We start from the raw sequence: 16,557 nt of genomic DNA on the forward strand, positions 1-16,557 counted from the left end.
CCTTCTCATTGGCTAGAAGCTTCTGCCTTTTGATTGGCTGCTTGGCGATGTAGGCGGACCTCGGAGGCGCCCATTGGTGGAGGCCCGAAGTTTAAACGGAGCTGAGAGAGAAGGCTAGTTTTGCTGGTCTGGAGCTAGCGAGTGTTTGGGGTTCGTTCCCTTTTTCCTCGGGTGTCGGCTACTGATTAAGAAAGGGAGGCAGTCGCCCCTCCATCTCCTCGGCAGGCGCGGGGGGAAGCGGCGAGCGTCGGTCGGAGGGCCCTGCGGCGGCGCGGCGAGGTGGGCGCCGCGGGCTCCGGCCCTGGCCCGGCGGCGTCGGAGGGCCGCCATGGCGACCCGGAGCGCGGGGCGCAGCTGCTGGGAGGTGAGCCCCACCGAGCGCAGGCTGAAGCCCGCGGCCGACGACCTGGCCGCCTCCCCGCCCGTGCTGTCGCTCAGCCACTTCTGCAGGTCCCCGTTCCTCTGCTTCGGGGATGTCCGCGTGGGCGCCTCGCGGACGCTGCCCCTGGTCCTGCACAACCCCAACGACGAGGTGGCCGAGGTGGAGATCTCCCACTTCCCCGCCGCCGGCCTGGGCTTTGGCGTGTCGCAGCGCTGCTTCCTACTGCAGGTACTCGGAGGGAGGGAGAGAGGGGCGTGTCCCTGCAGGGTGGTCCCCTTCTGTCTTTACTGTCATCCTCCTAGGGAGGGATGAAGCTTGGGAAAGATACAACGAAAAGACTCTTAGAGAATAAAGTCAACTCTCTTTCAATGCATGGGTGGGCCCCTTCACACAAGCGCGCGCGCGCGCACACACACACACACACACACACACACATTTTCCATATACATCATACATATGTATATGTATGTATGGCTAGGGTGGGCATAACTTGTGCAGTGAAAGCTCATCGGTGCCTGCACTTATCTTTAATCGCATTTTTTAAAAGAGCTATGCATTTTTAATCAACTTCGGAGTTGGGAAATATTTTTGCTGTTCATGATTAATAAATGGCAATTTATTTTATTTTTTGCAGTACTGGGGATTGAACCCAGGACATTCTGCCTCTAAACGTCCAGCCCTATGTTTTATTCTTTATTTTCAAACAGGGTCTCACTAAGTTGTAAAGGGCCTCACTAAGTAGCTGAGGCTGGCCGCAAACCTGTGATTCTTTCTCAGTCTCCCAAGTACTGGGATTACAAGCATGCACCACGCCCAGCTGACAATTTTTAAAACATATATATGATTTTCAGGAGTACATTTATTGATTAAAGCTTTCTAAGATTATTACCTCCTGTAGAATGTTCTTTGTGTTCAATACTCACTACCAAAAAAAAGAAAAACAGATTCGATCAGCCATCATAATATACATTTTAGTTTCTTTATGTATCTTTAGAGTTTTTTTTTTCTGGTGAAATAGTGAACTTTGTTTTGGGGAAATTTTCACAGAAAAGCCCCCCCTCAAAATTTTTTTTCCTCAGGGTTTTGTATGCACACTAGTTTACTTTAATCTTATTCTCTCGGTATTGCTTTTAATGGAGCATTAAATTTCGCTTTATAGGCTTTCTTCAAGAGCCTCTCCCATAGTTTTTACAGCATTGCCTTGACCAGAGCACTGTTCCCTTTCTCATCACCATCAGAGATTTTGTTTTTATTTTGACTGTTGTGTCCTTTTCATTGAGTAGAACCTTCTAAAGTTGAAAGCCATTAGCTGAAAAGGTCTGAACTTGGCTAATAACCACTTCATAAGGCAGAAGCAAGGGCTAATCTGAGGCCCATGACCTGTCACTAGTGGTTGACTGTACTGCAGAACCTGCCTGCTCCTCCCCTGTATCTTATGAATGGCTGTTTTTTTTTTTTTTTCCTGAGGAAAGATAGGTGACTTTTTCAGTTACATAATTCTACTTATTCCTTTCAGTTACAATGTAGAAGTAAAGCTCTTTGTTGTTGTTTTTAGGAAGAATTCTGTTTAACAGTAAAATTTCACTGTCCTTATTTTGTAAAACCAGCTCTATATAATGTATAGTTTCTCCTTTCAAACAAAAATGTGACTTTTTTTTCCTCCTGATAACTGTTTGTTTTGTCATCTCAGTTTGGCAGATTCTTCCTGCCAGGCTTTTGGGTATAGATGTTCAAATCCTAACTGTGGAGTCAGACTGCCTGGGTTCTAATTGCTAGCTGCATGACCGTGACAAAGTTTCTGGATGTTGTTAACTTTGTATGTAAAACCCGCACAATCATAGTTTCTGCTTCTTCGGGATGTGAGCATTAAAACAGTTTTATGAGATACCGGCACCTATGCCTGGATCATACTTACTGTTTCTCAAAGATTAGTATTATGATGAGGACCGGAGAGGAGTTTCTGTGGAAGAGGGAATTTAGTTGATTCTGTTTCATTTTGCATAGTCTTTATAATACAGAGTTATTATGTTTGAAATAGAAGTACTATACATAATAGAGAACTGGACATATAAATTAAAAATTTAAAACAACTCAATTAAAATGATTTGGAGAGTATCCCATTGCTTTCAGAAATTTAGATTTTATTATAATTTTATTTTGTTATGAACTCATTTATTACTAGTGACTTTTTCTTTCTTTCCTTTTCATTTTTGCACTGGGAATTGAAACCAGGGGCATTCTATCTCCAAGTTATACCACCTGTGCTTTTTATTTTTTTACTTTGAAACAGAGTCTTGCAAAAATGATGAGTGTCTCACTAAGTTGTTGAGACTGACCTCAAACCTGTGATCCTTCTATCTCCGCCTCCCAAGCACTGGGATAACAGGTGCCTCACACCTGGATGACTTTCTTCTTAATAACAAAATGAACAGATAGAGTAAAATTTTTTTTTTCCTTGTGGTCCTGGGGATGGAACCCAGGGGCTTTCTACCTCCAGGTTACACTCCCAGACCTATTTTATATTTTATTTGGAAACAGGGTCTCACTAAGTTGCAGAGAGCCTTACTAAGTAGCTGAGGCTGGCTTTGAACCTGCACAATCCTCCTGTCTCAGTCTCCCAAGTACTGGGATTACAACTGTGCACCACCACTCATGGCAAGTAGGGTAAATATTTTTGATTTATTAAATGTTACTAGGGTCTGGAGTGTTGGTGGCTAACATTTATTAGTCTCTTTTGTATTGTAAGCTGTATATAGTGTGCTTTGATTATTATATAATTAATATTATTGTAATCACTTAAAATATATTCTTTTGATTATAGCCTAAAGAAAAAATTGTTATTTCTGTTAATTGGACACCACTGAAAGAAGGCCGAGTAAGAGAGATTGTTACATTTCTTGTAAACGATGTTCTGAAACACCAAGCTATACTGCTAGGAAATGCAGAAGAACAAAAAAAGAAAAAGGTAATGATTTAGTCATTGTATAATTTACTCTAAGAAAATGTCTTACTAAGAAAATGTCTAATAATACATAAAAATTATTTTGATAACAGGCTTAAAGTAATATACGTAATAGTGCTCACTTAAAAATAATGGCTTTTAACTTCATTAGTATATTTTCTTTATTTTTACAGAGGAGTCTTTGGAATACCATTAATAAGAAGAAAATTTCAGCTCCTTCAAGTCGTAGAAAAAGGATTTCAAATAATCAGAATGTTAATAAAACATTTTGTGTTTCCCAAAAAGCTGACAGAATTAGGAGCCCACTACAAGCGTGTGAAAATCTAGCTGTGAATGAAGGCTGTTCTCCAACAGAAAGTAATGCTTTAACCCTTGAAGAAAATAAAATACCCATATCACCTATCAGCCCTGCTTGCAAAGAATGCCATGGTGAAACTTGCTTGCCACTTTCTGTACGTCGGTCTACCGCCTACTCATCGCTTCTTGCATCTGAAAATGGGGAACAGATAAATGTAGAAGGCGCCAACATTTCAGGAGATTTTAATGAGGAAGAAGTCATAGGTGAAACTTATTTTAATTCCACAAGTATTAGTGGCCAAAGTAAGGAGAATAGTAAACTTAGTCTCACCCCAAACTGTTCAACTTTGAACATTATGCAAAGCCAAAGAAATTTTCTCAGTCCAGATTCTTTTGTAAATAACAGCCACGAGACTAATAATGAAGTAGGCTTAGTGACGTGTCTTTCATTAGATACAGTTATGAAAGAAAACCCAAAAACTGTGCACGTGGAATCCAAAACTGCACATGAAATTTATCGAACGATTTTAAGTCCAGATTCTTTCATAAATGACAATTATGGAGTCAATCAGAATCTAGAATCAGAGCCCACCGATCCTATTTTATCCCCAAATCAATTTGTAAAAGATAACATGGCACATATATGCATAGCCCAGCAAATATGTAAAATATTACCATTATCAAGTGAAAATTCTCAGTTTTCACGTTCTCCTCAACATAGGAAAAGTGAAGTTTTACCATGTATTCCTGAATGTCAAGATTCAGAATCTCCCCAAAATATTTTTGAAGAACTAAAGCCTGTGGGAACACTGCCAAGTCGCCACTGTTTTACAAATGAGAGTCATCCTAAATTTTCTGCAGTTCAAGATGTTTTTAGTTACAGCCATAATAAACAGCCTAAGAGACGCCCAATCCTTTCTGCCACTGTTACTAAAAGGAGGCCCACCAATGCCAGAGGAAATCAAACTGAGTTTAATATGCCAAAAGCAAAACGATGTCTTAGCAGTGCAGTAGGCAAATGTGGTAGTGTAACAGGTAACCCAAAGGATAAAGAGGACTTTCACCCTCACCTTCCAATTATACGTCCAGTATTAAGTAAATCTCAGGGTTATAAAAATGAAGTAACCCCTTCAACGCCAGCTTTAGTTGCTTCTAAGAGAAAGAGTGAGGGACACATGGAAGAAACAAATATGAAGTCGGCTGTTACAGAACGTGTGGATGTGCCCAAAATCAAAAGAATCCACTTTTCTCCCGTGGAATCTAAAACATCAGCTGTGAGAAAAACAAAGAAAATCACAACACCCATTTCAAAACGCATTAACGACAGGGAGAGATTAAGCCATAAGAAGAAAACTGGTGAGTCTTGTTTATAAAAATCTCTAGTGAAAGTAGAAGTATATTGGTTTAGTAAATCTTCTGTTTCTTTGGCTTAGTAAATCTGCTATTGATAAGCTTGTATTAACTTGTATTTTTCTTTTACCAATTTGCATAGAATTGCATAGTAGAAGGTGTGACAGATGTATGGAGCTAAATGCTGCTATAGTTGCAATCCTTTTTGTAGTTAGATATTTTATTCATGAATTTTCTGCGATAATTTTGTTTGGTTTTGTTTGGTACCTCCTTAAGTTTCATACCCAAAGAAAGTACTTCACTTTCCTCACCTTAGTTCACACCCTGACTGGAGAACCTAGTAAAGCACCTGATTCCCAGATTGCTGTCTGAAGGATTGCAGAAGAGGCCTTTGCATGTCCTAAACTCCTGGTGATATTACTCTCAGCCTCTGCCCAGCCACTAATTGCAATTAAAGATCATCCCTTTGGGAAACACATTTTTCCTTTCCTAGTTTTCACAGCTTCACCATCACTGGCCTGCCTTCAAAGCAGGCAGGGTCAATCCCATCATCACCTTTAAACTAGATTGCATCACTTGACAGTGAAGGTCCAGGCAGGAAAACAAACCACAATAGTTAATTTACCAAATAACTTGAAAGAAACCTAGAATTCCTAGGAAATGCACCACACATCTCATTTCTCTTCGAACACCTCGCAATTTGAACTACTTTTTTTTTTTTTAATCTCTCCAGTTTTTTAAACCCTTCTGTAACTTTTGGACTAACTATTCTTCATTGCTTCCCTTGCAAACATTTCCTACCTTATTACCTTGCTGAAACCTACCTCTTTTCTGGGAAAAGTGTTTTCATTACAATCCTCCCAAGTTGTACCTGCTTTGTCCTCCACTTTACCGGGCCATCTTGCTGAGATCTCCTTCTATCTACTCTTTCTTTCTCATATCTATTTTCAAACTTTTCTCCTTTTCTCCTTAAAAACAAAAAGAAAACAACCAATCAGCTTGAGGCTCATCTTTCAGATTGTCCCACACATATCTTTTCTTGTCACAGTGAATAATTTACTCTCAAATTTTGAATCCAACTTATGATACTTCTTCCAAAACTACTGTTACTCTGATATCAAAATCTTTGTAGAAGAGCCTTCAATAATCCTTCCATTTGGTTTCAACCTCCATAGGCCAAGTTCTCCTAAAAGCATTTCAGTCTCCAGTTAACATCTTTATAATTTCAGCATTTCCACTAGGACCCAACTGCAACCTTTTTTTGTACCCTTTCAACAGCTCTAATTCTTTAACTCACCATTGTTGTCAGCCCGCACCTCTGCCACTTCTGTCCATTCCTGCCCTACTCAGCCCCAATTCCCTAATTCATCTTTTCACTCACCTTGCAATTCATTGACCTCGCCCAGCAAATGCCAACCCCAGGTCAATCTGGCTCTGCGTACTCAACACCTGAACCTTGCTGGTTGGGCTTTATGAACACCAATCCCAAGTAAGCCCTTACTTTGCTCTACTTTCCTGGATTATTGTCTTTATCTCTTTCCTATAGGATATTTTATCCTTCCCTTCCTTGCTTCTAAAATCATTTCCTCTTTCCTTGATAAATCTCCCTTTCCTCCTTTCTACTATTGATAGTAGTAGCTAATATTTACTGAGGCCCAGTTCTAAGTGCTTTACTATTATCTCTTTTTAATATTTACAACATTCATTTGAAGTAAATATTATTTTTACCTGTAGTGCAGTTTTACAAATGAGGAAATAGATGCATTGACAAATTTTTTGTCCATGTTCCTAGAGTTAGTGAAAAAGCTGGGGTTCTATCCCAGGCAATGTCTCAAGAGTCAGTGCTATGATACTCATCTAAGATGATGCTCTGCTTCCTATTTCATTAGGAACTAGAAGTACAGATCATTGACCCTGACAAGAAAAGTTTGCAAAGAATAGTCAGTGCTGGTTGAAGTGTGTTCAAAAAATTGGAGAGGGATTGGAAACAGCTAATCATAATCACCTTTCAAAATGACATTTACTTCAAAAATCCTTTTAATCCAAGTGTTATGGATACAGTGTTTAAACAGAAAATAGTAATATATATATATATATATATATATATATATATATATATATATATATATATATTTCAATGAATAAGTACAAAAAGAATGTTAGTTCTTTTTTGTGGTATTGGAGATTGAACCCAGGGGTGTTCTACCTCCTAGTTACACTCCTTACACTCCTTTTTTTTTTTTTTTTTCCTTTTTTGGTGGTACTGAGGTTCCTGGAAATCCTTCTACCTCCTGGCTACACTCCCAGATACCTATTTTTTTTTTTTTTTTGAAACAGGGTCTCTTAAGCCAACAAGGCTGACTTTGAACCTGCGCAATCCTCCTGTCTCCGCCTCCCAAGCACAGGGATTACAAGCGTGCACCACCACGCCCGGCTTTACTCATTTCTTAATGGTCTTGGATTATATCACAATTTTAATACATGTAGACTTTTCAAATGTATGTGTTTTTTTGTTTGTTTTTGTTTTTTTATGGTACTGGGGGTGGAACTCAGAGGCTTTCTACCTCCGGGCTATACTCCCAGACCTTTTTTATATTTTATTTGGAAACAGGGTCTCACTAAGTTGCTGAGAGCCTCACTAAGTAGCTGAGGCTGGCTTCGAACCTGTGCGATCCTCCTGTCTCAGCCTCCCAAGCGCAGGGATTACAAGCGTGCGCCACCACGCCCGGCTCAAATGTATGTGTTGAGGATGGACCTCTAATGTGTAGACTCTCATAGCCAACATATAACATTTCTACTTAACGGTACAAATTCATGTAAAGCCAAAGTCTTGCTGCCTCCACTTGCAAAATAGATCCTCCTGTTTTTATCTCCCATCTCAGTAAATAATGCTTCTATATTGCTTAATGCTCATGCCTCAAACTTTGTAATTGTCCTTAATTATCTTTCTTATTCTTTATGAATTTAAACAGGTCTGATTTCAAACTCAGCCCTTCAAGAAAGCATCTCTTTCTTTCAGATATATTTAGAAACTGGTCACTTTTCAGTACTTTCAACGGTACTGCTTGAGCCGTTTGTTTTTGTTGCAGTGTGTGTAAACAGAGTTCCTTGCTTTTACCCTTCTCCATAGTCTGTATCTCTACTTTTAATATATTGGAGCCTTGGAGTGTTCAGTTCCATACCATCTAATGACTTCCTGTTACACTGAAAGCCAAATTTCCCAGTGGTGTCCAAGACCCTATACCCCTGGATCAGCCTCACTCTTTTTTGTAGCCCTTGCTCATTCTGCTTTTGCCACCATCCTTGAAACTTCAAACATGCTGCCCTCAGGATATTTGCAGTTTGTTTCCTCTGTCTAGAATGACTTCCTTTTCCAAATTTCTCATCATATGAAGTTCAAAAATAGTAACTTGCTGGAGGTCACAAAAGCTACTAAATATTTAGAGCTGAAGTTTAAACTCAGATTTACTTCGCTGCTAAGTAAGTGTTCTTTCTACCATATCTTGCTATACTATTGTTTTTTTCCTCCCTGGTACTGAGGATTGGATTGAACCCAGGTACATTGTACCTCCAATCTGAGCTACACCCCCAGCCTGTTTTTTTTTGTTTTTGTTTTTGTTTTTTAATAGGGTCCCACTAAGTTGCTGAGAGGCTGTTACTGAGGCTGGTATTGAACCTCTGATCCTTCTGTCTCAGCCTCCCAAGTACTGGTGTTACAGTGGTGTGCCACCACATCTGGCTTCACTGTTGGAATTTAAATGGGAGAAAGGTTAAATAAGAGTTTTTTTTCTATGGTAAGTTTTTATCTAGGGTAGTATCCAAGGATTATAGTGATAAAGGGCAGTGTGAGATCCAGTGGCCTCAAAGTTTTGATGTATCAAAGCTGATGGAGTGATTAAAGTAACTTTGCCCATCTGGGTGTGATGGCTGCATACCTGTAATCCCAGTACTTAGGAGGCTGAAAGGGGGGGATTGTAGAATTTAGGCCAACCTCAGCAGTTAGTGAGGCCCTCATCAACTTAGCATGACCTTGTTTCAAAATAAAAAATAAAATAGGACTCAGAGGTAGAATGCCCTTGAGTTAAAACTCAGTAACTGACACACACGCACGTGCTCTCTCTCTCTCTTTCTCTCTCTCTCTCTCTCTCCCTCCCTCCCTCCCTCCCCCTCCTCTGTCTTTCCCCCCAAAACACTGCTCTACTTTTCTAATTCATACTGTTTTTACTCCCCTGCTCAAGAAACTTGACTCTGCTGTTATCACTTGCTTTGTAATTTTGTGTCCTGTTCTTTAAGGTTATTTGTTATGGATCGCTCCTCAGCCAGCTATCTTTTTATTCTTCAACATTTTAGCTACGACAGTCTTCTTTTCATCCTACGTATCTTCCTTCTTTCCCTTTTAACATTGATGTCTGCTGTTCTATCATTAATTCAAATACTTCATTTATTTCAAGTATTGTAATCAGCTTTTGTTTATTAAGTACCATAGTGAATTTTTTCTAGCTATAGTTCTTTAGCAAATAGTTTATATGACATCTTGCACTACTGTTCACTCTATTTCTTTGCTCTACTGATTTGTGTTCAGATAAAAATTCTCTATTTTGATCTCTTACAAGTTATATAATACATGATTATTTAAATGAAGTAATTAATGAATAAATATACAAATGACCACTGAAATGTCTACACTCAGACCTACTGCTGGAGGCAGCCACCTGGGGGAGCCACTTTGCTAGAGTTAGAGAGAATTACGCTCATTTGGTATCTGATTTATGAGCTTGTGTGAGAGCCAGACAATTCACTAAGAGTGGCTCCACCTTCTTCTCACAGATTTAAGAGAATGGAAAAAAGAAAGTAATTTCTTAGATGCATTTATTCAACACTAATACCGACCCATGCATGGTTCTAGACTCTAAGATGATTCCCATCTTCAAGTCATGCTCAGCTGTATGATTAATCAACACCTAAGGAATTGTGGAAGTAGATAAGTGGAGGCTTTGAATGGCAAGGTGGTGTAGAAGCTATCAAGGGAGGCTTCCTAAAGAATGAAATGGTTTCAGACAAAGGGACTGCTTTTTTAAAGACTTTATAATGAGTTTATTCAGAAGTTATCTTTTTAATCAAATAAACTGGGCGTGGTGGTGCAAGCTTGTAATCCCTGCACTTGGGAGGCAGAGGCAGGTTCCAAGCCAGCCTGACTGGCTTAAGAGACCCTGTTTCCAAATAAAAATATAAAAATAGGTCTGAGAGTATAGCCTGGAGGTAGAAGGGTTTCCAGGAACAACAACAACAACAACAACAACAACAACAACAAAAATATATATGTATATTCAAGTAAAATGAACGTTTTATCCTAATGAATATCATGTTTCAGTTTGGTCATGTTCCTTCATAATAGGTATAGATTTGAAATCCTTCTGAAACAAGGATAAATATCCCTTTCTCTAATGGTGCAGATAAATATTTTAGGCCTTGCAGGCCTTGTCTCTTATCAGAACTACTTGACTCTTCTATTGGGAATGTACAAATCAGTGAGTCTGTGTTCCAGTGAAATGCTATGGGCATTGAAATTTGAATTTCATGTTTTTTTTTCCCTCATCAAATATTTTTCCTCAGTAATTCACAAGTATGAAAACTATTCTTTTCATAGATAAAGAGAGAATGTGCTGGATTTTACACATGGCCTATAGTTTGCTGATCCTTGGTCTAATTAGTTCTTTGCTTGTATTTAATAGCAATATGTGCTGGTGTGGAACCTGCTTTATGTCATTCACCTGAGCTATGTGCCTGGGAATCAGCCCGTTATCCTGTCACTTTCCTAGTTAGTTGGTATTAATATTTACTCTTTCCGCTATTAAAATAACTGTCCTCTAATTTGTATCTACTGCCTCTTTTAAAAAATTTATCTTATCATATCTAACTTGGGCCACTGTAATATCTGCCTTATAATGTTCTGTCTTTAGTCGTGATCCTCCTGTTTATTCACTTAGCTATACTGTTTTCTAAGATATAGGATTGCCGTTCGCGGACAGCCTCAGCTACTTAGTGAGGCCCTCTGCAACTCAGTGAGATCCGGTTTCAAAATAAAGAATAAAAATAGGGCAGGGGGTGTAGCTCAGAGGTTGAATGCCTCTGGGTTCCATCCCCAGACCCGAAAAATAAAAATAAATAAATAAATGAACTATTTCACTGACACCATAGGTGATTGAAATTGAGGAATAGTGCAGGCTTTGGGCCTTCACTACTTAAGTTCAGATCCCTCACTAGCTTGTATGACCTTACCTACAAGTGGCTTACTTGCTCTAAGCCCCGATACCCTAATATAAATTGTGGATAATTATGGCACTCTTCTCATACATTTGTTGTGGTAATTGTGTGAATAAAAGACTTTAATATTTGGTAGCCCCTGATACAACATATTTAGTTTTTAGCTGCCAATTATTAATATTATTGAACTCTTCTCTGCCTTGTCCAATCTCTTCTTGTATGTCATTTCTAATATGTATTCTTTTTTCTATTCTTTTTGCAGTTTTGTGAGTATGCATATTTCATGTTCTTAATTTCTATGTGCTTAATTTTATGAGTTAGCGCAAGTATATTGTGATCTCGAAGGGCTTTTGTATCCCTTTTAAACTTCTTCCATACTAGACTGAGAACTGTCCAGAGGCTGGGACCATATCTTTCAGTTCTACATTTTTGCTGTACCTATCATAAAGTCTGGAACATACGCACACAGTAAGCTGTAGTTGACTCTGAACTGTAGCATCTATTGCCAAACATTAATTGTGGTTTCCAGCCTGTAACTTCCAGGTGTTGTTTTATTGACCACTGAGTTCATATTATTAATGTCTGGAACATAGTAGTTATTATGTATTTCCTAAATTCATATGATCTTGTAGAACCCAAACTTTAACTTCCAATGAATTGCCTACTTTGGGGCAACTATTTTTAGTACTAATAATTCTGTTTTCTAATTTATTTCAGATTCATCATTATTCAAAACCCCCATTTCTAAAACAAAGAGAAGGACCAAACCTTTTGTTGCTGTGGCACAGTCTAGCTTGACTTTTATAAAACCATTAAAAACAGGTAAGTGTTTATTATATTTAAACTACCTTAAAAGGCAGCATGAGATGAAGCACTAAATTAATTTTCTTTAATTAAATAAAAGCCTTGAAGGATTTTTGAAGTGTGTATTCAAATTATAATTAATATATTCTGGCAAAGTTTTCTGAAATTGACTCAGGGTGGCTTATGATTTAAAAAACCACAAAAATTGCTTCACTCTTTTCTATTTTGCTTGATTACATTTCATTTCCAAAATGCTTTGAACTCTGCAACAAGCAGTATAAAGCAAATATTATTCAGTGTTTTAAAGATGTTTTAAAGATGTTTTAAAGATGATTTGCAAGTTTAAAAATATCCTTTTGCTATATATTATGTAATAATTGGAGGGAAATTTTCTTATACAGTGACCTAATTGTATTTTTAGACATTCCTAGACACCCAATGCCATTTGCTGCAAAAAATATGTTTTATGATGAACGCTGGAAGGAAAAGCAGGAACAGAGCTTCACTTGGTGGCTAAATTTTATATTAACTCCTGATGACTTCACTGTAAAAACAAGTATTTCTGAAGGTAAACATTCAACTTATGTTTGAATTTGATAATGCTCTTCTTTTAACAGATCAAAAATTCTGACATGATTTGTCATTCCTTAGTTATGCATACTTTACTATATAGTAGTTAGTGGCATGAGTCACTAATTCATTGACTTAAATCCTAAAGATTTTACAGATAATTCTTACTTACATAGATGAACATACATAGAATTTGTGTACTGAAAATACTGAAATTCAATTTTTCTTTTAACTTTTTTTTTCTTGTTGTTGGTACTGGGGGTGGTGGAAACCCAAAGGCTTTCTACCTCCAGGCTATACTCCCAGACCTTTTTTTATATTTTATTTGGAAACAAGGTCTCACTAAGTTGCTGAGAGCCTCACTAAGTAGCTGAGGCTGGCTTCGAACCCTTGCGATCCTTCTGTCTTAGCCTCCCAAGTGCAGGGATTACAAGCGTGCGCTACCATGCCCAGCTTTGCTTTTAACTTTCTATTCATTTTCTCTTTATCAGCCAATGCAATCAGCCCTTTGTGACTTGATCATTTTGGGTATATTTATTACTGTCAAATAAATTAGTTTCAGAAGTATATAGGAAAGCCGGGCGTGGTGGCGTGCTCTTGTAATCCCAGCAATTGTGAGGCTGAGACCAGAGGATTGTGGTTCACGGACAGCCTCAGCTACTTAGTGAGGCCCTCTGCAACAAAATAAAGGATACAAAATAGGGCAGGAGGTGTAGCTCGAATGCCCCTGGGTTCCATCTCCAGACCTACACACACAAAAAAAGAAAAGAATAAGAATATAGGAAAGCTGCACGGTTATGGGGAACTGAAAAATCAATCAGATGAGGAAATTTTAAAACATTTCAGTGTTTATTCTGGAAGAGAAAAGACTTGGGTGTGGGATAAGGTAGAAAGGTTCTTTCAAATTGAAAGGTTTTCTTCCTAAAGAATAGGAAACTTAATTTTGGTTCAGTTCTTGCATAAAAGTTATAGGGATCAGTTTCAGCTCAAGATAAGGGAAATCCTTATGAACATTTAAGTTTTCAAACTTGTGTGTAGGTTGCCTTAGAAAATGGCAATTTCATGTTGCAGTGTTTACACAGACCCTGGTTTGCATTTTTCATAGAAGCATGAGTAGGATCTCAGCATTGAGAGTTTTGGATCAAATGATCTTTAGGACCACTTTTCTTTTTCTTCTAAAAGAAAATGGAGTGAAAGTTTTGGCTCTATTCTTAAGAGAGAATGTATTTTATAAAAATTCAAATTATATTTCAAGGTTTAATTGATTTCTTTAAAATCAATTAAACCTTGATTAATTGATCAATTAAACCAATTGATTTCTTTAAAATCAATTAAATAGAATAAGAAGTTTTTTTTTTATTAGTTTATACAGAGGATGGACATAGAGTAATAGAGCACCTAGGAAGCCATTTCATTGGTCTGGGTTAGAGATACTCATGTTTGAGATTATTGTTAGCAGAAGTAGTAAGAATAAGTTAAGACATTTCACAGGTAGTAGGTTGCAGTGATATTTTGACCAAACGTACTTAGTGAATGGTGACAACTAGAATTTGAGATTAGAAAGTTGGGAGAAAACTTGGGAGAACACTTGGAGGGAGTGGGGACTGGTTTCTGTTTGGGCCATTATCTTAAATTGCATTTTGTTGCTGAATTTAAGAATGTATGGCAAAAAAAGAATATATCGAGTTTTTAACCACAAATTTATCCTTGTGTTTTTAATCCAGTAAATGCTGCAGCTCTTCTTTTGGGAGTCGAGAGTCAACATAAAATAAGTGTTCCCAGAGCACCTACCAAAGATGAAATGTCTCTCAGAGCTTATACTGCTCGGTGCAGATTGAATAGATTACGGCGCACAGCATGCTGTTTATTTACTTCAGAAAAAATGGTTAAAGCTATTAAAAAGCTTGAAATTGAAATTGAAACTAGGCGGCTAGTAGTTCGAAAAGACAGACACCTCTGGAAAGATATTGGTAAGGAGATTATAAAAATCTTGAGATTAATTCTTTAAAAACACTCCAGAGACTTGGGATACCCCAACCACACTCCAGCTTTGTTGAGATATATTTGACTTAGAAAAGTTGTATATATTTAATCTTACAATGTTATAACCATGATATATCTAATTGGCACCCATCACCTCACATAGTTACCTATAGGGGGGAGTGAGGATGTTTAAGATGCATGCTCAATAGATTTCAAATTTATAATACATTTTATTAACTAGAGTTACCACCGTATACAGTAGACCTCCAGAACCTATTCATCTTGCATAACTGAAACTTGTACCCCTTTCACCAATATCTCCATAAGCCTTGACAACTGCCATTCTCTCTGCTTCTGTGAGTTCAGTGTTTTTAGATTTCATCTACAAATGAGATCATGTGATAATCGCTTTTCTTTACCTAGCTTATTTACCATAATGTCTTCCAGTTTCATCTGTGTTGTAGCAAATGATAGGATTTTCTCCATTTTAAAGACTGAATTAGATTCCATTGGGTGTGTATATACAGCACATTTTCTTTATTTGTTCTTCCACTCATGAACACTTAAATCGGTTCCATATCTTGGCTACTGTGAATGTTACAGCAAACAAGAAAATACTATTTTTTGATACTTATTTCACTATCTTTATATTATTCAAGATTATTTTATTTTAAAACTAAGCATATTTACATTAACGTCTTTGACTAAAAGCTCACATATATAAATATGATCATATATATTTAATAATAAAACTAATTTTCTTTTAAACTACTTCATAATATATCAAAGTTAATCACTAAGCCAAACGTGAGAAGAAGGGAGAGAAAAGGGAATGGGTTAGGAACTGGGGAAGGGCTAAAAGAGTGATGTGTGCTTGTATGCCTACCATCTTGTACCCCATTAAGATGTATGACAACAATGTACCAATTAAAAAAACTATTTCATATAAGTGATTTTTCTTTTTTTCTACTGATATCTTTTCTGTGGAATCTTACTTATTGTCTTTATTTAAGTAGTTACTTAACTTTCTTTTGAACTGGATTTCAGGAGAACGTCAGAAAGTCCTGAATTGGCTACTGTCATATAATCCTTTGTGGCTTCGAATTGGCCTAGAGGTAGGCATACATTTCAGTTTTTAAAAATAATTTTTAATTATCTACTTTCAATAGGGTAGACTCTTTAATGCAATGTGGTTTTATTTGTAGCAGTTATAAATGCATTTGGCTAGCTTGATTCATCTTTTAGTATGAAATGTAAAGTTAGCTTAAACATGTTCATTAGTCACATAGTCCATGCCATTATATATGATTGCCATATTATTAAGGTCACTTACTTGTCTTAAATATACATAGTATGGTGCTGGATGTAATGATAACTATAGTAAGCTCATTTCTGAACACTTTCAAATGAAAAGACTAGGTGGTTTTAAAGACATTTTCTAATCTCAATCTTTTTAAAATTCATTGTGGTATCTATTATAATTTTCACTAACAAAGTAAAAGCTAAGATGGTAAGTGACTTGCCAAAGGCCAACAGTTGGTCAGGCTTTGAACCTACACCAGTCTAAAACCAATGCTCAACTTTCTTAACATTTTGATATAGTACTACTCATAAAAAGAGCATCAGGATTTGAGTTGTTTACATAATACTTGACTCAATAATATCAAGAATGTTAAACTAACTGAATTAGAAACCTACCACTAGTAGTTGGCTACTTCAAGAATGCTTTTATAATAAAGTCCTCTTGTATTTCCCTTTCTTTTAACCTTTTAAAAATATACTTTTATTTTTTCTGTTTCTTACTTTTCTATTGTGCGATATCATTTCAATTTCCGTTTTCAAAGATTCATTGGCGCTTAAGGGGATTTTTGTAATAAACTGGCTTTTATGTGCCAATAAATTAAGGCTCAAAGAGAATAAATAATAAGCTTATTATGATACTGTC

The 16,557-nt window shown here is 37.2% G+C and overlaps 1 protein-coding gene across 1 annotated transcript in view; it reads left to right on the forward strand.

Annotated features, from left to right (window-relative positions):
- Positions 1-328: 328 nt before the first annotated feature.
- ASPM (assembly factor for spindle microtubules) overlaps positions 329-16,557 on the forward strand; it is a gene marked incomplete at both ends in the record, with an annotated part of 53,836 nt that continues 37,607 nt past the window's right edge. Inside the window, 7 exon segments of the mRNA XM_080698745.1 lie at positions 329-610; positions 3,204-3,347; positions 3,518-4,997; positions 11,973-12,077; positions 12,481-12,627; positions 14,354-14,599; positions 15,660-15,727. Coding sequence (XP_080554871.1) covers positions 329-610; positions 3,204-3,347; positions 3,518-4,997; positions 11,973-12,077; positions 12,481-12,627; positions 14,354-14,599; positions 15,660-15,727 — 2,472 coding nt within the window.

Source organism: Muscardinus avellanarius (genome assembly GCF_963383645.1).
Source record: "Muscardinus avellanarius genome assembly, chromosome: 7".
NCBI classification, from domain to species: domain Eukaryota; kingdom Metazoa; phylum Chordata; class Mammalia; order Rodentia; family Gliridae; genus Muscardinus; species Muscardinus avellanarius.